The 23,624-nt window shown below is 41.8% G+C and overlaps 2 protein-coding genes across 5 annotated transcripts in view; one reads left to right on the top strand and one right to left on the bottom strand.

Moving 5' to 3' along the window:
• The window catches only part of LOC145964509 (uncharacterized), a 58,892-nt gene that overhangs the window by 28,834 nt on the left and 6,434 nt on the right, over positions 1–23,624 (top strand). For all 3 annotated transcript variants that reach the window (XM_083087343.1, XM_083087344.1, XM_083087345.1), the window contains exons 2-5: positions 2,748–3,168; positions 3,607–4,602; positions 14,847–14,980; positions 16,104–16,454. In XM_083087343.1, the coding sequence (XP_082943469.1) occupies positions 2,748–3,168; positions 3,607–4,602; positions 14,847–14,980; positions 16,104–16,454 (1,902 nt within the window). The remainder of the gene's footprint in view (positions 1–2,747; positions 3,169–3,606; positions 4,603–14,846; positions 14,981–16,103; positions 16,455–23,624) is intronic.
• Positions 7,333–23,624, bottom strand: part of LOC145964518 (uncharacterized) — an 89,731-nt gene continuing 73,439 nt past the window's right edge. For both annotated transcript variants that reach the window (XM_083087375.1, XM_083087376.1), the window contains one exon: positions 7,333–7,763. In XM_083087375.1, the coding sequence (XP_082943501.1) occupies positions 7,647–7,763 (117 nt within the window). In that variant the 3' untranslated portion in view covers positions 7,333–7,646. The remainder of the gene's footprint in view (positions 7,764–23,624) is intronic.

Raw genomic sequence — 23,624 nt, 5'->3', positions numbered from 1 at the left:
TTGTATACCATAATATAATCACACTGAAAGATTTCAAATAATATGAAAACTTTCATTAAAAAGGGACGAGAGTAAATGAATTAGACACAAAATTTTTGGGGAGAGAGATTTAATAATTCTTTCCAATTATTTTTCAGAGGAAAGTAAATAATGAGAGTCTCGAATCAAAATAATAAATGTCGGAATCTGCTTTGAAATGGACCAAATACTCGTTGATTCATAAAACAACTTAGTTTAGATCACTTTTTAAAGCTGCGCACGAGTTTTTAAAGAGGAATTGGACCGATTAGCCGCTTTGCATTTTGACATTACGCAGAGCTCTTTTAGAATATAATGAGAATATAGAATTGAAAGTTTTATCTGCATGAATTTTTTTGTACATTTTTTTATACAGTCACTATAAAATTTTTACAATCGTTATAAAAAAGTTTAATATGAGATGGATTTACGCGCGATTTTGAGATTAAATTGTATTCTATAAGACGAATCGTTATTTTAACTTTTAACCGATGATTAATTTTATTTTTCTCAAGTGGCTAAAAGCGCTTTGCACGATCAAATTCACGAATCTCTGAAATGAATGTCAGATTCGTTAACTTTTGGCACAGCTGATCCGTCCGATTCCTCCTCAAGTAGAGAAATACATATATTAGTCATGGTTATATGATATCTGGACTTTGTCGGATGAGCGTATAGTCACGAGTTAAGATCGGATCGGTTTTGCGGGGCGCACGTGATATTCTTGAGGTTTCGTGTGCCGCACGTTGCACGCGACACACCGATTACTCAGCGGCCGCGTGGACAATCGAGTTACGCATCAAATCGTCACGATCGGCCCATATTGCATCGCTCGAGGTCAGACAATGGTCTATTGAGAGCGCGAGAGCGTACGTGCGGTGCGTCGCATTTCGCTCTAATTAATCGAGAGATATCGGAAACTTTGAACGTACATTTCAAAATTTCGGATTCTAGAGATGCACGACGAGAGGAGAAATTTTTGAAAGCCGTACACGGATGTAAACCAAGTATCGGTGATCAAATTGAAGACTAGAATCACGCTCTTTGATCCTGCTACGATTCCCTCGACGATTAAAGATATTTTTATCTTTGTGAGAAAGAGAAAGAACAAGTCGCGAAACGGACATTTTCTGCCTTTTTTTTGTATATATTATATATATATATATATATATCTTGCTCCTTCGCACACGCAGTAGTGTCCGTCCGTGCGTGAATGCGTGCGAGTGCGTGCGCCACCATTACGACGCGTAGATAAGAGCGTATGTAGTTATTTTTGTATCGCACCGGCTAGCAACAGTTTCTCGGTGTCATCGTGCTTCTGTCTTCGTGTGTCCAACGCTTCTGTCGCTTGAATCTCGATCATTCCCGATTTTTATTGCGCGATTATGCGATCGTGGTCATTCGATTCGAAAGGAAATGCAACCAAACTTGCCCCGAAACAATCCAGTCCGTTTTCAACGACATATCGAACCGTCTAACGTTTATCATTAATTAATATTAATCGATCAATTGATATATTTGATTAATATCGCACTTTGTATGCGCAATATAATGTCCTGCAATTCGGAAAACTATTTTAAGAAACAAATTCTCTAATCGGTTTAAAACAGACTTTTTCTTGGAAGAGATATCGAGGAATTGTCATTTTCCTCAAAATTTTTCAATATTTGACGTTATTCATTTTTAGAAAAAGAAATCACAATATAATAAATTACAGATTTAAACTCGTAATCACCACACGCTGAGAATAAAAAAAGTAATATATAAGAGTAAAAGAAAAAGATTAATATTTTTTTTAAAGCGGATTTCGAAATATTTGATAGCGCGACGCGAATCTTGGATAAGATGCGGTGAATGAAACGGTCGAATGCGTTTCTCTAAAACATTTCGTTTATATTGTACGTTTTACGATATCACATATACAGAGATATACATTTGTGTATATGGTATGCGAAATTATGTATACGGATCTACATTTCGAGATCTTGCAATATGATTACGTAATTTATTGTCGATATTGTAGACACTTGTTTACAAAGCAGACAATTTATGACCCAGATATATAATACAAAGTGATAATACGATACGCTCTCATCCTGATCGCATCTTTTAATCGAAATAACATGTAAAAATATACATCGGTTGAATGCAAACTATTGATTCTATACTTGCGAGTATATAATTTAGCTCTAGAGAAATTTTCACACATCTGTGTCGTAAATTTTTTTTGATAAATTCGAAAAATAGGAAACTTTAATTTACACATATCGAGTATTACTTTCGAAAGATTTGACAAATGACCAAACTCCATTAACCTCAATCGTTGATTAAAGGGTTGCCAACATGACAAAATAATTCAGTGTGACCAACTGTATTTCTGGCAATATAATCGTCCTAACCAAATCTCTTGTTACATATATCGTCAGAAATACAATTGGCCACACTGAATTATTTTGTCAGGTTGGCAACCCTTTAATCAACGATCTAGTTAATCGGAGTTTGGTCGAAGCGGCCCTTTTTCGTTACGACGTAAAAAAAAAGAAAACTTGAATTAAACTCATAGCTGATGTCATCTCTACTGTCATCTCGTGTTTTGTTTTTTAAGGTAGGTACGGATTTTAGACCGTCACGCGTAGCTCAAGGGCTCGGGGTTTTTCGTTCCAAGAACATACACATTCGTAACATATCGATCGACATAGTCAACAAGTCCGTTTGACGATTGTGCGTAGTGCTGATCGAGTATGTCGGGGCCGCGGAAGCAGCGTCCACCAGGGAGGCAGTCGTCAAGCAGGAGGAGGGGAAGGCGACGATGGCGATAAAGAGCGAAGACGTCATCGAGAACCAAGTCGAGCGGCAGCAGGAGCAGGAGCAGGAGCAGCAGCAGCAGCAACAACAACAACAGCAGCAACAGCTGGCGACGTACGTGGCGAACGAGGAGACCGGAGAGGAGAGCGGTGTGGGCGTGCTGGAGGCGGGACAGCCGGAAATGGAAAATGGCGTCATGGTACAGCCAACCGGTGCCGAAGCAGTCGCTATTGCGGTCGCCGCCGTCGCTGCCGTCGCCAACGATGCTCGCGCCGACGAGGATCCCAACGCCACTTACACCCTCCACGAGCTGGGCTATCATCCCGCGCACATAATCCACGAGAGGTGAGCGAGCCAGGGCGAGTGTCCTGAATATCCTGAATATCGGGAATATCGGGACGACGGACGTAATTCCATCATTATCGGCTATTGTGTTACGCACCCCGTAATCTCGCGGAACAACAAGGACGACTTTTCGTACAGTTTGTGATATTTAAATTTGGGGCTAACGTTGATATTATATGATTTCGAGTAGGATTGTGTAAAGAAAAAGTCTCCGCGTGTTTTATAATCAAAATTAGAAACGTTTATTCGTTTATCATATATGCCAAATTATCTCTCGCTTTCCGCACAAATCGATTTATTTTTATTAATCGAGGTCAAGAAATATTATCATTTTGATCCATCTTATTTATCGATGAATGAAATGAGTCTGTCGCTCGCGAAATTTCACCATGCATTAATTTAAAAAATGTCCTTTCTATTTCTTTTTAACCCTCAAAGTTTCGGGGGCGGCGATATGAGAGAAGAACAGCAACAGGTTTCGCAGCCGCCCCACCAAACGCACCACCACCGTCAACAGCAGCAGCAGCAGCAGCAGCAGCAGTACGTTCAGCTCGGGGCGAGAGAGGTCCCGATTCCCGAGGGAGGGGATAACCGACACCCGTCGGAGGTCTCTGTCGCGTCGGAAGGACGCCGCGCCGGCAGTCACATGCCTCACTCCACGATGCATCGTTACGGTACCGAAACACTCTCTCCAACGACGACGGACCATCACCATCAGCAGCATCATCAACAACAACAACAACAACAACAACAGCAACAATCGCATCACCATCTGTCCGAGGTGCATCAGCACGTCGTCGCTCTATCGTCCGCGCACCGTCATCTAGAGGACCCGCAACAACACCAGCATCATCAGGAGACGGACGAGGACGTGGACCGAGGAGTGAGCGGCATCACCGCGGCCATGAGGGGCGCGCGGGGCGATTATCTGGGTGTACTGTTTACGAATCTCACCTCGAACGTCACGTCGAGCAACAGTGGCAGCAACCATCACCATCACGCGTCGCACCACCTGCAGGACGTGTTGTCCGACGAGTCGTATTTGCATCAGATTCGCACCGGTGCCCCGCCGACCAGCAGCGCTGGCGGCAGCGTCGGTGGTGGAGGCTCGCCGTCGGTTAGGACCGTCGGTGGTTCCCCGACTTCCAGTCACAGTCCGCACGACGATCAGGGCCTGTCGTCGCCGCATCGGCAGGCCCAGGAAGCCGGTTATAGCCCCAGTGACCAGGGAAGACTGCAGTCCTTCACGCATCTCACGGCCATGCAACCACCGGTACAGACCAATCACGGGCTGCAGGAGGCCGAGCGCGTGTCCGATCAGCTGTACATGGACTCGATTTACGCGCATCACGCGACCGCCGGTACCCCGCATCATCATCAGGACCAGCACGACCAGGGCCCCTCCACACCGCATTCGCCTAGTCCGCTTTCCAGGTTAGTCCTTATCGTCGTCGCGCGTCTCAGACGGCGGATGTGTCAGGTGTGTGAGCGAATTGATTTTGCAATTGTCCGGCTCCGGCTCCGGTTATCGTCAACCTTACGCTTCTTGTAGAAAAATCTCCTCGTCTCTAGGCGAAAAATTTTTCTTAGACAAGTTGGTTGGAATCGGTGAATAAGAGAGTGCTAATCAAGGTGAAATTCTTCGAGGCGATGCAAAGACGTGATATTATTATTCCAAGATGACAACAGATTGATAGCGATGTATTGTATCAGCGTCAAATTGTATTATTGCGCGTAGCATCGTTCGTCGACAACGTTTTTCTACGATATCCGCGACTATTTCTCGCGAATAATAGCTTCGTTTGAAATTTACGATTTACCGGGAATCGAGCCGCTAGACATAATACGATATAAAGTATGTGTCACATCTCCTATCTCGTGTATAAAAAAAAACTTTATTAAAGTAATAATAGACTCGCTTTCAAATGCGATCGGATGAAAGGAAATGACCTCGTCGCCTCAAGTCCGACTGATGAATAATAATTACTTAATTAATAATTAATAATTAATGGCAACAAGAGACTCTACCGATCAGTTTATCCACCCGCGCGCGCGCGCGCGATTTAAATTTTAACTTGGAAAAATAATCTGCCTTGAAGCGCGGGATGATGGAACGCTGCGTCCAAACGTGCGCGATCTTTATCACGCTTGCGCAAAAATATTTACTCGCGGGCTTAAGGGCTGTTCCGTCCTCGCAAAGGGCTGTGTGCGTAGGCGATACAAGGCCGAAACAAAGCGCGACCGTCTGTGGAGGGCTACGACGTTCCTCCAGCCCTATGCTAACAGTTGTGTGAAAGCGAAGGTTGTCCCCACTCTCTCGCCGACGTGTTTGTTGATTTATCTCGGGCACGAGCCTTCCAATTTAGGTATACTCCAGGATCTAAGATGCGTATTGTATATGTGTAGAGACGTCTCTCTATTACGCCGCGATCCGCTCCGATGCAGTTTGTTTCGATCGTTTGTCGTCGATTAGCTTGTTGGAATTTTTAGCTCTCTCTTTCTCCTCTTCCCTTTCCTCATTAATAGGAAATTTTTTTTCGAGTATTAATTTGTTTGTTAAAAAAATTTCACGCGCTGAAGCACGCGACGTGTTTAATTATAATTACACAATTTTTCTTCTTTAACAATAATAAGCAGATTAGATTATGTAATATTGAAATTTTTTAAACGTTTCTTCAAATAATGAGAGAAATGCATCAAGATTAGTAACAAGAGTAAGGAATGACTTTTCGCTCGAATTTTGCGCTTTTCTCCTTGTACCCGACAATGAGGGTTCGTTCACTGATCGAAGTGATCTACGGATCGCATTGTCCTCCGATTCCGGGAAGGTTACGAGAGATCGATCGCATCGCGAGGCTCGTCGAAGGCATCGTGCGTCATGGAATTCAAGGTTCCATGTTGATTCGTTTGATCGACGCGCTTTCGTACACAATGACCGCTAGATTTATCTTTATTGCACCGACAGAGTAAATTGGCAAGGGAATCGAGGGATGAAAAACGCACCTTTGGCAAATACAAAGTTTGCAGTTTTCAATATCGTTTCGCGAAACGGAGAAACAAGAAATTAATCCCGGCGCAAGGTATAAATATAATTGATGTACGATCGATCGATAATTGTTGACGATTCGCAGTAGTTGTGTTATCGCAATCCCGCCATTTATTTCCTCGCGATCGCAATACAGTCAGTCTTATCTGCTCTGAATCTGCATCCGATAAGGATTTATTGACCGATCGATGCGATTGACTGATAGAGATTTCCATCGGTTGCCACTCCGCAATTCCACGAATAGAGATCAGTCGGTTGACCGCGCTCACTTTCATCACCGCGAATGTAATCGAGACGGAAAAAGATAAAATGGGAGCGAGAGAGAGAGAGAGAGAGAGAGAAGAGGCTACATTTAAGAGTTTCGCGCTCGTCGATTCACTCACGCACTGTACGCGTGTTATAGGCCACGACCTTCCAAATTTGATATCAAAGTTCGAGTCCAGATTCGCGCGCGATTCGCTCCTTTTTGCGACCGATGTGAGAGATTGCGCAGAGAAATTGATCGTTCCTATTACGCAATCGTATATATATATACGCACACATATGACATTATATAAATTTACTTTAAACTTACATTCATCGATTAAGAATTATTAATTATTATTAGGCATCAATCTTTTGCTGATTGTAATAGTTGTAACGTAATAACGCTAATCAAAATCTGGTATGATATGAGATTACTTTTCAAATTACTCCCCGCAATGCAAAAGTTTACATTAATAGAATAAAACAAAAAAACAAACGTATGAGCTCTATTTCTCTCTCTCTCTCTCTCTCTCTCTCTCTCTCTCTCTCTCTCTCTCATCAGTTGCAGACAGATTCCGGATCATAAAATCTTAAAATTTTACGAAAAAATTTATAAATATTATAATTATGTCTTAATTTTATTAATTTTATTAAATTAAAGCTATACAAACGAAAGATGGAGAAATATCGGTTTTCAAAATCTCAATTTAAATCGTCATTTATACAGTTCTAATACGAAGAAAGAAATTCGAGAACGAACGAATCATTAATAGCGACGCAAAGTTTGTTGTGCGTAGATGATTTGAGAGAGTTTATAATTCATAAATACATCCACATCGCGTTCTACGAATCGCATAAAATAAAACCCTTTGTATTAAATGTCGCAGTCTTATAATTTATTTATTTTCATAACATATTAATCTTTTATATCTGTGTAATTTTAATCGCGATGTATAAATGATAGAGAATCTTTTCTTAAAATTAAAATCGATCGAAAGTGAAAGTTTGAACGAGTGTAAAATATATTCCGTGCAATAAAATATTCCGTAAAACATTTCGTATTACGTCTGCAATTTCTCGCTTAAAACAATTACAAATACACGATTCGAGGTATCGTGCGACACGCGTGCAACATACGCAGCTGTCTCTACATCTGAAGGTGATTCCAGCATTTGTTTTCCCTCGCCTATGTCCACGTGCGGTCGTCTTTCGATGCCGGCGGAAGTGGCACGTGGTAGATTCCACTTGAAACGAAGCGACTGACGATTGCTGTCATTCGGGATAATTCATGTCCGATTTTATTCTGAAAGGTCATTTATTTTCAGATTTATTCAATCGTACATGTACATATATATGTATATCATTAATATCTAATTTCGATTATTCAAATTATTAGGCCATTCGAGGATAATCTTAATTTACAAATTTATTAATTCAAACTATTATACAGAAGATAACTGGAGGAGAAAAACGAATTGTATAAGATGTAATGTATTGAAATATATTATCGTCGATGTATTAAATTTATACTATTTATATTATATACGCAAACAAAAAAGATTGGGACGACATAAAAAGACAAGAAGTCGGTATTTCTGAGAAAATGGAAAAAGGTTTTCGCATGATTCACGCCGATCGAAGAATTTTCCCCCCTGTAGACGACGAGAGAGAAAGTCCCCCCCGTCGTCATCGTCGTCATCGTCGTCGCCGTCGTCGTCGTCGTCGTTGTCGCTGTCGCCTCTCTACGCTCGCGTGGCGTCGCGGCGGCGGTCCGTCGAGGCAGGACAAAAGCGAGCGTTCGTTCGCTAAACGAGGCGTAATCGGCGGAGAAGCTTCGGATAGTGGGGGCGTCTCGAGTGGTCGAACACGTTGGTGGGGAGCGCGCGAACAGGCGCGGTCGGGGAAGACGATGACGATGACGATGACGATGTCGGGGCCGGAGAGAAATGCGATCGCCGGCGCGATGAATCTCCGATAAGGCGAGGGGCCGAGGGGAGAGACGCGCTAAAAATAATACGAGTGGGGATAATTGTCCGCCGTCGGCAGGAGAGCCCCCACACCGGCAGGGACTCCGTAGAGAGGAAAGGGAAAGAGGGGGAAAATCCTGACCACCTTCGAGCGAGGTCCTCCGACTCCTCCGGCCTCGGCTCGACGCTCGACGCTCGACGCTCGACTCGTTTCGTGCACGCTGTTAGATTATATCCCGCTCAGTTCTTGTCTGCCCGGTGACAGATACGGGGCTCCCCGGGTGCTTTCTTTATATCCTTTACGGCATCGCCTTTTTTTCTCTTCTTCTTTTTTTTTCCTCGACATCGCTATTACTCGCGACGGAGCCGAGGACGAGCCTGAAACGCGGAGTGGAAGAGACGAGGAAAGGAGATACATATCGAAGCATATCGACCTTTGGCCGGTCGATCGCGCCCGCCAACATGCAGTGAGTCTTCTTCTAATGACAAAAATTCCTAATGAAAAACCTCCCGACAGTTTATAACACGCGCGCTTCCATCTCGCGACGCGACGTTTCCATATCTTCCCGAATGACGTTCCGTTATGGGCTGTTTATTTTTTTAACGTGACGCGTGGAATTAGCTGAATCTTGATAAAACAAGGTCATTATGTACATTACGCGGATTTGGAATTAAACTCGAGATTATAATCGCTACATGTTTTACGAGTAACAAAATTATTACGCGTAATATCTCTATTCGTCGATATTTTAACATGTGTTTGTTGATTTTGTTACACACTCTTCTTAATATTACGTCTAATATTATTATGTATTATTTTATTAAAGTTATCGCATGTATAATGATTTCTTTGTTACGCAAAGATAAATATCTTACACAAATAGCTGTTACTTGAAAAAGACGTAAACTTATGTGTATCGTAAAATATTATTTTTTATTTTATTTCTCGCGGCTCGCTCTTTGCGTAGATCGCATTACAATTTGTTATTTATTTTGTCCGTTAGTAATCTCGCATATATATACGCTTAATCAGTTTGCCGCTTTAGTTGCATTCTTTCCTTTTGGCTCCATCGATTGAATTTACTTTTTCTCAGAAACCCTCGCGTTTTATCGCAATCTTAAAATAAAATAAAGCACGAATCGATGATAATTGGCAACTTGCAGCCAAATAAATGCGACGCGAAGCGAAAGATATCGTTATTTTACAACAACTCCGATATTAATCGATACTTTGTACGCTAAAAACTTTCCTATAAAATCTCCGATATCGCATGATGTTGATTCTGCAGCGCGGAAAGAATTATTACATTATCGACAATTATATAATTTAGCTTTCTCTACATTTTTATAATCGCTAGTCGTTAATTTTATATCTGATGATATATTTTTAGCCATTTACAAGTAGCTAAAATTGAAAACGATGAAATCCATACGATGAAAGAATGATATTTTACATCTCGCGTATCCTCAAAATTTGTTTTACTAGTTTTGTACATTACATACATGCAAATGTTAAATTCACACACTAACGTGATTTATTCTCGCACTCTCCGTTATACAACCCTGACCGTATAAAAAGATCAGCTATGATATCTTAAGCAGTCTTCGTGCGGCTAAGCAAATAAGAAGTGGTGCCCTTCTTATCTCTTGTCATACGAGATATCTACCGTGTTACAAGATTTTCAAAACGACACGAATCTTTACATATATAACTTCAAATATATATACATATATTTCTTATATGTAATGTTTTATCGTATATTTTTTATAACTGACAATGAGAGTCGAGTCCGCTTTAGAAAATGTATTATTTGTGACAAAATTCAGCGTAAAATTCTATTTATAGCATTATGTGTCGTATAATACAGAAAACAATTTAAAAAAAAATATATTGTACACAAGTACTGTATATATATAAAATATAGATTAGAATACATATACATTAAAATATATGCTGGCGCATAAAATTATAAATAGAATTCCGTCTCGATTTTTTTTCACGAATTATAGATCGTTGAAGCAGTTATTTGCGAGAGAAAAATGAGAGAATTGTTTCGATACCGAGGCGGAGCGTCTCTGATTAAAAATTGTAACGATGCGAATAATCAACGTAATTTTATCTCCCGCGAATATTATATCGAGAAAATTTTATATCGAGATTTATTTTCTTCCATTGTACCTAAAAATAAAGAAAGGAATTTCGGAGAATTTTTCGCGTTCTCGATTCAATGTCCGATACTTGAAAATTCAGCTTTTCGATTTGCATCGTGATTCAGATCGTATCGACTTCCGCGTCGATATCTGTCCCGAACAAACGCGCACGTATCGTTCACCCTTGATGCGATGCGTTTACTCTCCTCTCGTAGATTTCTCGCGCTCATCTTTACCCGCAACGTTCTTCCCCCTGCTCCTTCGCAGGCCATCGTGAGAAGCGTCTTATCAGCTCGGTGGATTCAGATAGTCCTACGGCAGCAGGGCTATAACCCCGTCGACATTAAACTCGCTATATTGGATTTCGCGAAATTCGCACTCCTCGACCGTGAGGGACCCTACGTCTTTCTCCGGTGGCAAATACAAATGGCGTATTATATCTGCTGCGCATTTTTATCTCTTGTTTATTAAATAAACTTGTCGCGCTGCGCGATTCCGGCGAGCTGATTTAAAATTCCTAGGGACAATAATCGAAAAGTTGAATAAATAAAATCCCGCGAAAAGAAAACCTACGTCAACATTAGCTTTATTCGCTTGTATTTTATTTATCGAGGAAAGCTCTCTCGCTCTCACTCTCCAAGTCGATCTCGTTCATCTCTTACATCTCCGATTGTCTAAATAATCGTCGCGATTGTTACATCATGCGGGAGAGGAAGCGTTCGAGATCGAGATTAGGCGGGCGGCGGCGGCAATTAAATAAAAGTATGCGGCGAAGGTTCTCGGAAGAAATCCGAGATCCGCTATTGACGGCTCCCCGTCCCCGTGCCGTCGTTACGCACGCATAGAATATGCGTGCGCGCACACGTACGCCCGCGCCAGCCGTAAGTCGCTCTCGATTCCTGTTAGTGTGACCTTACGTCATTAAGCGTTACTTTCCTCAACGTTGGGCCATCGTCGTCACGCGTGCCTGCCAAGCGCAAACTATGCGGTGTAGAGGCCGCGGAAAACGCCCTCCTCGCCCCCCTCGCCCCCCTCGTTTCGCAAGTAGCAACGAAAGAAACAAAAATCACTCTTGTTTATCTTACCGCATGATAGAGAATGATGTGGAATCGCCAGCGGAATTAAAAACAATAATATTGTATAAAGAGGACTGCATTTCTTCGCACCAATGTTTTCTAGATTCGCGACGATCAATTTGGACTCTATATCGTAATATTTGCGGAATGCATCTTGTCTCCTTGTCTCGTCCACGCGCGTGACCTTTTACAGTCTCGTTGGCGGAGGAAGGTTCCTTCCGTCTATATAACACGCCATCGGTCGGTCGTTTACATTGCGAAACGCATTAGCAGCGGGACGCGGATCGCTGCATCGAGCGTGTAATTGCACGCAGCGCGTGCCCGTCTAATACCGTTTTGTCTTTCTCTCTCTCTCTCTCTCTCGTTTTTTAGCGGTTTACAAAGTACCCGGTTGCACCTGGTTGCAAACCATCCGGGATGCGCGCAACCAGTTTCACGGGGAAACGGTCTCGTGTTGCATCGGATGGACGTTCCGTCGCACTTAGTGCTTAATACGATGCACTTAAGACGCGCATCCTCGTGTCATCCTCGAGCTCGTGTCAGATGTACGACACATCCTGACAATCGGAACCGTTAGAGGCATATTTACGCACTGCCGTGAAAAAATGCACTCGCACGACGATTATTTGCCATCCAAGACGCGCGTATAAGAATGTCTCGCTTACGCCAGTGAGTCGATGCGGAAAATTTTACCAAATAAAATGATAATGATCCAAGTAATTCGAGCTTCGTTTTACGCGTCGCGAAAAATTTTGATTATTGATTTTCGCTTGGAAGTCTATTTCTATCCGCGTGTTGTCGTTGAAAATATCTCGGTTCGAGCGTCGTCGATGCTCGACCTTTGCGACTCATAACCTGCCCTAATGTTACGTAAATGTAAATCGCCTAAGCAAATTTCGCGAGGGTCAGATCGCACTTGGTGTCGGGTGTCTCTCGTTGTTGGACTGCAAATTTTATATTCGTCACGGCTTCGCCGGTGAATCGAAGCATATTGCTGGCCCGTGCACTTTTGCACGCGAGTCGCAGTTTTCGTCTAGTTACGTGCCGCTCGTGTATGCTAAAAAAAACATTGGTTTAACTTCAGTCTCAAATTCAAGCTAAAAAAATATTAATCGAATTAATGTACTTTAAAATGCCCTATCCAAGAAAAATAGTCTCTAAATGTATTTATAGCTGTCCTAATAGATAGAGACACAATTTTTTTTCCGAGTTTAAAAATGCCAAGTTTGCACTTTTCGCTTCTGCTAAAACTGCTATTTCGTATCTTTATTACGTTTCATTTAATGGTCCGTCAATAATACACATGTACAAACTGACTGGAAAATTAAACAGTCCAATAAAAAAAAAATAAGGATAATCTAATATTTACGTACATAAAATGTACTACTCGTTTTCGCGAGTATCTCTTCTTTTTTTTTCGTGCCTCGCAAATTTCGCGTACGCGCTTATCGATGCTTCTCTCTCTCCTGTCGAGCAGCGGGCCAAGTTTGGAGGATACCAAACGCGCGAGAGAGAGCATCACGGATCACGGGAATCGTCGACGTCGCGAAGGTGCCTCTGGACACGTACCGGTATGCAGAAACGTGCCCGGGGTACCGCGCGTTCGCTCAAGGTCGCATCCGTATTGACATCACGCGCGAACGTAAGGCGGTGCTTTCGTTTGTTTTAAACTGGACCCGCGCGCTTCTTTACCTTGTTTGGAACACGTTAATCCACGCTCGGAGATAAAGCGCACGTGCGCCTGGGACGCGATGGCCTTTTGCGCACGCATAATTATGCGCAATAAAAAAAATTCGTTATACGAACGAATTCGTCGTTTCAAGCGATAATCGTGTGTATAGGGTCGCCAAAGGTAGGAATATGCAATTTTATAGTTTATTGCAATTTGCAATTTAACTTGCTCCGAAAAATTAGATCCTTGTATCGGGTCCTTGTAATTCCTTTGGATTATTCGAGCACGATGCATACTATTTACATTAATATCGTGTCCAAAATTGGATAAGAAGATGACATTGAAAATGACAGGGAAAAATCGGGAAATTTCGACGAAATATTTCGATACAATTGCTGCTAAAGACGCCAAGTAAGATAACATTTTTTGTTATCGTTGCTACAAGTATACAAAAATCAACAAAGATATCAACGTACTTAAATAGATGATATATTTGTTCAAGCTTTTTGCTTCATTCGTAACCGAGTCCAATTGACACGTCACCACTTTGACTTCCGCAACGGAATATTTTCCGGAACTTCTCGGGGGGTAGATCCCTTAGAGCCTACGTGACTCGCCCGCATTCTCCGCCGACAAGATAACGTCACGCTTTGAAACAGAAGGAAAGACCTAGAGAGAGAGAGAGAGAAGGGCGTGCTTTAAGTGGAGCCATAACTCGTTTCGTCGCGCCGTGCGCCCCCAGAAGCCTCGTTATTTCGTTTCATTTCAGGTAGACCCCCGGGCGCGTTCGAGTGGCCGGCGAGCCGAGACAGGTAAACAACTCGTTGTAATGGTAATGGCAAAAAGGTAATGGAGTAGCCGTGTTGTTCCGGCCACTTGTATGCGGGGTCATCCGCAGCGGGAGGGAAAGAGAGACGCGCAACGAAAACTATAGGGTCGAGAGGGAAGGTGACCCTTTCGGGCACGCGCCCGCATTCGCGGAGTCGAACCGCGACTTCCGCTCTCCCCCGCGAGAGTCGCCTTCCGGTGCGTCCTCGACAGGGCGGAACGCCCGACACCCGCGTTCGCTTCAGCTGCGCGGAAACGGGAGAAAAAATGGTCAATTTGCGTCACAAAGTTCCAAATGTCAAACTTTGCGTCCGATACATAAATACGTAATGCTACTTTGCACGCGCAATACGCTTGCACTCTCCGGGGTGTCACGCCGCTTCAAATCCCATGGGTAGGGGCGTATTTGTTCGCGCGAGACGCGATCCATGCGCGCGACTCGAACCGCGAAGCCTCGTTGCTTCGATCGTTCAAGTGTATTCGTTGTTGAATAATTTGGAAATGATCAAATCGGAGAAGCTCAATTTGATTGTTAGTATTAATTTTCTCTACTTGTAAGCGTTATTAATCAAGTTTCCGAGTACGGCATGGCTTGATTTAAGCAAAACCTTTCTTTCGCTCTACACTCTTGACTTTGTTGGAGTAATCTTGAATGTTTTCGCACGTATATAACAAGTTTCTTCTCGTTACAGCTCATCGTATCGGCAGATGAGCGGCGTGAGTACGATGGGCGTCGGAACCGGAACGGGGAGCACCTACGCTCTCCCTTACATGACGAGCAGCCCTACGGAGCTGGCGTCGTCGCCTCAGCTTTGGAACACTCAAGGTACGTATCAGCGGAGCTAATTGACGCGATAAGTACGCGTCCTTGCTCAGCTATACCTTTGACGGATGACTACTAGCATTCCTAACAATGATCCTGTATATGAGTCATCGAGAAGCTTAAAAATTCTCTAAAGAGACCGTAGTTTTTGTAAAGAGATTCACTTGCGACACAATGCAAAAGAGAATTTCATTCTCTTGTTATAATAATTTTCTATACAATATGCCATATTTCATTTTTCTTAAATTTTTCTAAAAATTTTGTTTAGCAGAAATTAGAAACGCAAAGTTATATTTACTCAAAAAAATGTTTTGCAGGTAGCATTTCTATCACAATAAAGATGTATCGTTATTTTTGTATCTCTGTTATGTTGTATTTGTGTTTGTTACATAAAATTTATAGCAGCAAATTCTAATAATACTTTCTAATAATAAATTAGGGTCCTAAATTCCATTAAAATTAAATATTCATCGCTACGTTAGATAAATATGAGTTTGAATATTTTAGTTTGACTGATCTTTGTTTGAAGAGCATTTTTCCTGTATACTACAAAACTTTACAAGTTTTAACGATCAGTCTTAACATGAATAGACGCGTCATAAAAAGACTTTAAATTTTACAAACAGTTTGGACGTAAATTCTGTCTGATCTCTGTCATATAAATTGATCGAGTGCAAAACACATATCGCGCTATTTGTTAATCATTTATCTACCTCGGTTAATTTTTCGTACTTAGAAAATTGTTGCTACATTTGCAAGAGCATTTTTTTGAGCGTTGGTAATAATTTCATAATTTTACTTAATTAGGATTAGTCGTGATTAATTGTTTATCGTTCAACGACATACACACACACACACACACACACGTACAAAATTTCAAGTGGATTCTGATACAAATGGAATTTCCTAATCTGATTTACAAACTATACAACTCACTTGAGAATTGAGGCGCAGTAAATAACGACCTCCATGGTGACATTTTAAAAGCAGAAAAGATTGTCTTTCTCTGAAAAGAAAAAAAAATTAATGAGGAAAGGCTGCGGTTAAAAGGACACCCCGTGGCTCTCCGAGACCTTCGGCTCGCTAATACGCTATTACCCTCGTTTCTCTTGCTCTCCTTCGACAGGTCTCGGCACCGGGCTGTCCATCGCCGAGGATTACGGAAGCAGCAAATCGTCGGGCATGGTGTCCCATCAATCCCTGCCGGCGTTCTCGCAGCCGTTTGGAGCACGAACCGGCTACCGTTACAGTCCACCGTACGCGACGTCCCAACAGAATACCACCGACACGCCGACCGGCCGCGCCGTCACCGCCAGCGCCGTCGAGGCCGCCTCCTGGGTGTACGCGTCGATCCGCGAGGGCACTCAGTCCACGAGCGATTCACTGACGGCGCAATACGGCACGTTTCAGAAACGGCAGACCGTTAATTCGGCGCCGGCACCACCGCAACTCAGCGCTTCGGCGAGTCTAAGCGCAAGTGAGTATTTTCTTTTTTCTTAATCAAAGCGCGCTAATTAGCTATTTAGCGCCTCTTTTCTATTTACGATCGAGCAAAGTTGTGATATAGCTAGATGTAAAAAAAAATTAGAATTAATTAGAGCAATTCTAAAAGAGTCCTTTCGATTCTCTTGACGCGCTATCCTTGTGAGATAAAGGAAGGAAGAAAGGTGCTAGAATTCTTTTTTTTATAATTTTATTTTATAATTTCATTTCCAATTACACAATTTTAAAGAGAATAGAAGGTTAATATTTTCTCGTCATACTAAATAAAAGGGTTGATGAGAAAAATTGACTAAAAGCAAGCGGATCGCATAATTTAATCATAAAATAATACTAGTAAATTATTATTAACGAAATTTATTTACGATTGAGTTGAGTCGTGATGCAGCTAGGTGTAGGGAGATTAGATGTAAAATTAGGATTAGAGAAACTTTAGGAGCGTCCTTTTAACTCTCTTAATGCGCTATCCTTGTGAGATAAGGAAAGAAAGATGCTCTTTTTTTCTGTTTTTAGAAAAATAATTTTATATTTTAATTTTAATAATTTCATACATTTTATTTCTATCATATAATTTTAAAGAAGATGGAGAAGATTGATTCTTCTTTCCTTTCTCGTGACATTAAAAGAGTTAATAAGAAAAATTGATTAAAAGCAGGCGTATCGCACGATTTCATCGAAAAATTATAGGTAAATTAATAATCTCATTCGTTTCGTCACGAAAAAAATCGTGAGGCGAATCCTCATTAAATCCATATACAACGATAACGAATTTACTTGTATCGGTCTTGAAAAAAAAATTAATCCCATCGATGTATGCAGTGATCGTCGCGTATTCTCACGACTTGGATTAATCAAATCGCGACGTTCGTGTCTCCGGCAATGAAATCGAGAATCGAACCGTCCCGCGATAACACGAACGTGTGCTGGATTTTATTCGACTCGTGGAAATTGACGAGAAACATTCTTCATAATTTATTAATCATCGCGACTTGTTTGCTGGATGTATATCACTTTTTCACGTGCATCCCAGTGTTTTGCGATAATGGAATCTTTATCTTTTATTTCATAGAATATTAGTTTGATTATTTCATTAAGCCATCGTCGAGGAGAAAAAACATTTTTCTTTTATTTTTTCAATATTCTCGCACGCGTCAGTAGTTTCATATTTAGACTTGTGAGGCATTAAACATGTTATTAAAAATACAAAATAATTTCTTACAATTATTTAATTAATTAATTAAATTGATTTTTCACAATCCACATATTTTTATATCATTAGACTCGCAAAATTTGTTCATTACTAAATATTTTTAAATATAAGTTGATTAAATATGATGTATAAATCGCTCGGAGACCCGCAAACTTTAGTAAGAAATATTTTTCTTCTCGTTTTTTTTCTATTTTTTTTTTCTTTTCCCATAAGCTCCGACACATTCTCGAATTAATTCTTCCAAGCGGTCCGTAACACGAAACCGCAAAGTGCAGGCAGGATAACGTAAGCGAGCTGCAAGTGACCGATCGGTATAAGCAACCCTCATCCGAGGTGGTCCTCGAGAAGCCAGAGACTACCCCTGTGGCCGTGTTGCGCCGCATGCGTCCCTAAAGTGGGCGGTATCCTTTGATGCAACGACGATCCTTCGTCGCGCGCATCTGCATCCGTACGGAAATAAATGAACGCCGGCGCTAAAGCGACACACGCGAGCTTTCTTGCGTGCGCGTGGATATCGTCAAGCGTGAAAGAGAGAGAGAGAGAGAGAGATCGGTGGGCGTGCGTGCACACACACACACACACACACATACACACACGCTTCCTCGAGCTCTCAAATTCCGCGCTCGCGACACGCGCGTTGTTTTCTTATATATAGTTTTTTCCTTCTCGAAAACTTTATTCGACTGTAATCGCCGTTTTATCTTTATATCGTTAATTTTTCGTGGCAGAGAATCTTATCGCCAATCGTGCCATTATACAGGATGTCTCACAATCTTTATATTTTGAAGCTAATGTAAATTCAAAAATATTCATATACAAAAATTTCGAGGCTGCAATAGTTTGCGATGAGTTATAATGTAAGCGATCAAAATTTGCCAATGATATCGCGTCCAGATGCATATCCGATCCGTCATTTATTGATTCTTACACAAGTTGGGCGATATTGATCTTTATTATAACTGATTTTACTATTTCTTGTATGTCGGTACGGTGATCAGCTGATATTAACGAGTTATAAATGTTGTACGTAAAACGATTAATTTTTTCTTAATGATTTAAACGATTAATTATTACAGTTAAATGGAAACTACAAGTCTAATATTTTCACACGTATTTAAAAAACTGTCATTTTTCTTTTGATCCGACTATTTATTTATTTATTTATTGTCTTGTAAAAATCAATAACAAATGACTTTTGATTCCATTTTACTCCTAGAATATGCTATTAAAATATTGCACGCAGGTTGTGAGACATCTTGTGTAATCGGATTCTATATTGATAATCCTTGCTCTATTCCCTAAAATTTTCCAGAGATTTGTATAATTTTGGGCAATGAGACACTATTTCTCCTCCTCCTGCATGTGATAAATTGACGTTTAACTCACGCTCTCGCGATGATCAACGGCGTGTCATGTTGCGGTCGTCATAAATAATAGGGGAAAAAGGATTCGATGTCTCGTTACTCGTGAAAAGTCGAATAGCAGAGAGGAGATCCGGGTGGTACGAATAGTCACACATAGTTGTGACTAATTCGTCCACTAAATTAGGGCGGTCCCGGCAGACCATTCCAATATCGCGTTTCAGTTTTCCCTTACTTGGCCCTATCATCCTTGCTGGCGATATTTCTCGAGCGCAACTTTTTTCAGAGTTTGCACCGTAGTAATTATTTATGAGTAACGTTAAATCAATGCGTGTACGATCGGTCGTAGGATAGGTGGTACGTATCTTTTACGAATTTATATTCGTTATCGCGAGAGAAAGATTTATAGTTCACACTCGGGTCGATCGCTATCGATATGACTCGTCGACTTTGTAAACGAGAGTCGGCAATATATCAGAACGGTTTTATTGTGTCTTGTTATGACTTATCGAAAGTAGATCGACTAATAAATAATGAATTCTTTTTTTTTTCAACTCACACAAAGCTTTATTTAATGCTGTAAAAATTCAGTTGTCACGGATTTTTTTTCTAGCGTAGGAGAACGTATCTATTTTTCTCGAAAGAAATCAGTATAATATATATTCATTAATTTTCGGGGCGCACTCTCCTCGTCCCTTCACTTCGTAGAAGCGTCAGTGTCGCCGACTTTGCTCGCGCGACTCTCGAGTCTGCTCTTTATCGTCTACCATTTCGGAATTCGCGGTAACCAGCGAATGAAGGTGTCCGTCGCAGGTGTCCTGAAGCAACCTCTCTCCGCGAGAGAGAGAGAGAGAGACTCGTCTTCGTCTTCGTCTTCCGCGACACCTGTTTCCGTCACGCGCGCTATCGAAGGAGGTAGCGAACATTGATACGACCATGACCTAGGTTGCACGAAGCCTAATCTAGTTGCGTCTACCCGCGATACGCAGAGGTAACGATAGAGCTGTATCTAGCGGGAACGCGCGGCTTACGATAATTCCACCGTAATGTGTATGTTCTTCAGGCGTAACATCTCTTAGGTATCTAATCTAAAACCGGTCAGTGACGCGCAGCGAAACTGGCGGTAACTCGGGAATGGAAGCGACGCATCGTCACGGTCTCTTCTCCGAGAAAATCGGATAGAGAGTGATTTTGGGGTTGCGACGTTTCGCGAAAACGCTCGCTTCCAGTTTCCGCGGGAGAACGAAGCGCGAGAGTTGGATCCACGATGGACGACGTCTTCGAGGCTATGATTATCAAGTATCGACTTGGAATCGGGCGCCAAAGAGTCGTGTTATTCTTTGAAGCTGATGTAAATTAAAATCGCGATGCGTGTCTTTAGCCAAGTTTCGATCGAAGACTCGTGGCGATGAAATATCACGTCCGCCGGGCGTGTCGTACAAGGATAAGCAGTTTGATTAACACGAATGTTCCTTATCATTCTCTCTTTAAATACCTCCTCTGTGGTATCGTTCGCATTTAATTTTGGCTCTTATGCAAGCTCAAGTTCACGACCGTAGCTGATATCGCGCACTGTTCTTTACTCCTCTTTTCCCTGTTTTCGGATAATAATTAAGTCTCGCTGGCCCGATAGTCGCCAGCGAATATATAGTAATGTTTATCGAGTTAACGTTTCTTGGCAACGTTGAATTCATTTTAGATACTAATAATGACCGAGATAAAATGTTGGCCTTTCGAAGTTCACGGAGGTCGCGATCAGACTCTTTTATCCGCGTGACGTAAAAGTCCACCACAGCAATGTACGAGTTTAAGTTGAAAAAAAATAACTTGCCGAATCTCTTAAATTGTCAATCTTCATCAAAATATTCTCTGCGCATCGAGAGTATCTTCGGCACATTTTTTCATCGTATTTGTCTTGTGGTTTTTTTACCACCTCAAGGCATGGGAATGAATTAGAATCTACGAATCTTCTTTTCCCATGCTCGAGTCAAGTGTTTCTGCTTTGACTTTTACATCTCGATCTTTTGTCCTTTCTATTATTTTACGACAATACTGGGCGTTTTCCAGCAAGCGACACAGAAGACACAGTGTAACACAGTGAATCGTTTCATCCTTGTTTACATTCGGCAACCAACAAGGATCAAGTGATACACTGTGTCCTCTGTGTCTGAAAAACGCCCATTATTTCCAACTGCATTATAACACGATTGGCAAAAATTGTATGTATAGAGATGAAAATAATCGAGACACTTGTGATATTCAGAAAAAGAGAGATGGAGAGGGCAAGACGCGCATGTTTGAGGGATGTATCGGTCGAAGAGGGAGAATTTGAAGACCTTAAGTGGTTCTTCAGGGACTCGAGTCTGCGGTTATACATGCCGCACCATCCGGACTCCATTGCAACAGACCGGGAGAGAGAAAAAGAGATGCTTCTTTTAACATACCGCGACCTCGAATATCTCGAGTCCGCGAGTTCATCATGCCGTACAGCATTTAAGTTTAACCGCGCCAGACACGCGTATCCCTCCACCCACGTAGGGGAAAGAGAGAGCGTCTCTCTTGGCATGCTTTCGTGTATACTTTGTATAACGTCGATGCGAGAGCACTGCGAGAGCTCTGCATTATGAAGGATCGTGCACGTGGCCGTCCGTAAATTAATCTGGAGGATTGAGATTCGAAAATTTCCCTTTTTAAAAGCATGTATCGCGCAGAGCTCGCCTCTTTTTTTCCATTTACATCTGCATTTACGGTTCGAAATCAAATTAACGTACATAGCAATCTCTCACATGTTTCTCTGATTAATTAAATATTGCTTTTTATGTAGATGCAAAACTATCGAACGTCAAAGGTTTAATGACGCAAAAATAATCCCTTATAATAATGATTGGATAAAGGATAGAAAGGTCATAAATAAACAATGGCAATTGCAGCGCTCGCACACCTGTTGCAAACGAGGCACGCGGGTACACGCCGCGCGGGGAAATCGATCGAGCTTTCTCATTATGAAATAACAAGTGTCGCGAAGCCGAGGGTAGATTAGCGAGCGAACGGTCGGAAGAAACAAAAGCGCAGGTGAACAAGAATGTTAATGCGATGATAACGCAGCGCTTATTATCGCGCGTCGACGTATAATCGTCTAACTGTGAAATTAGGTTCGCCTGCGAGAGGCAACGTCACAATCTCCGATTTATTGCACTTGATCTTTCAAGCGATACGATCTAAACGTATATCGCGCGTTACCTCTTCTCTTCTCTCCTCTCCGTCGTTTCTCGTCGCGACGGCGTCGTTCGGACGTGAAAATGCAACGTGAACCCTCGTACGCAACGTTCCGACCAACGTATAGCGAAGGTATTCCATATAGAGGATACCCCCGGGCTACGTCAGCCACATCTCGCTTATATAATATCCGATTGCTATCCAAGTCCGATTCCGCCCCTATCTCGAGAAGACTCTCGTGTCCTCTGACCTTTTCGTCCTCGTGTCGGTTTGGTAACTCGATTCCTGCATTTTAATTCCTCACCTCTCCTCCCTTCATATCTAGTTACGGACGCTCCTACTACTTTGAAAACAGCGTGCCAAGTTTATAGACGCCATAAACGACACGCGAGCAGTCGGATATCTCAAACTTGATTCTAATTTAATGATTCGGAGGATGTAACGTTAAAGAAGACGAGCCTCCTAATTTTCCACGTAAACATGTAGCTTTACGATTGTCATAAATCACATCCAAAAGACACAAAATATTAATTTAATTGTATATCATTATTCATCTATTTTACGTTATTATTTATTTATTATTGTTAAATATTCATTTATTTTATTACTATTATATTTAAGTAATAACGATATATCATATGAATTTATTATATATTTATGCAAATATTAAAATACATATAATATATATTTTATATCGTTATTATAATTCCATCATACGCACACACACACACACACGCACATGCGTTTACGTCGATGACATTCCGCGTCGCTTCCGCGGACGTTTCGCGGACGTCTCTGCGGAAAATGCTCTCTATAGAAAAATGACTCGCACTTGCAAATTCTCGCGAGAGCGGCGATAAAATCCGACAATTAATAACCTAGTATTTGTGGGTCAAGGTGGCGTCGTGAAGGCGCGAGAATGCAACTCGACCCGCGCGTGCATAATACGCACGGCTCTTTATGAGAGAGTTCGTAGGACTCGCGGACGAACATCAGCAGCTTCTTGCTTACCTACATACAATATCCGATTGCTTCCCAGTGGCATTTCTGCCGGATGCGCTGCTCGCGTACACCGACCTCTCCTCATTCTTTCTCCTTCTGCGCTTTGCTTTTCTTCTTCTTTTTCTCTTTTCACCGAGTAACCCGAGATGAATCCTCTCTCATTTTTCTCTCCGTCAAGTGACGCGCTCGCTCGGATTCTACTAGGAAGAATAAGACGCGGGGCTTCTCTTAATTCTCGCGCATTCCAGCAAACGTCGTCTAGTAGATGAATTATACCAGAGAATATCTCAATTTTTTTTTCTTCATCCATTAAATTTCGACAACGAGAAGGATATCGTTTTCCGCTTTGTTTCGAATT

Source organism: Camponotus vicinus, unplaced genomic scaffold, assembly GCF_025532165.1.
Source record: "Camponotus vicinus isolate PSW18456_S1 unplaced genomic scaffold, iyCamVici1.0 SCAF_13, whole genome shotgun sequence".
Lineage (NCBI taxonomy): Eukaryota > Metazoa > Arthropoda > Insecta > Hymenoptera > Formicidae > Camponotus > Camponotus vicinus.
This window is presented reverse-complemented; position numbering and strand designations above follow the sequence as displayed.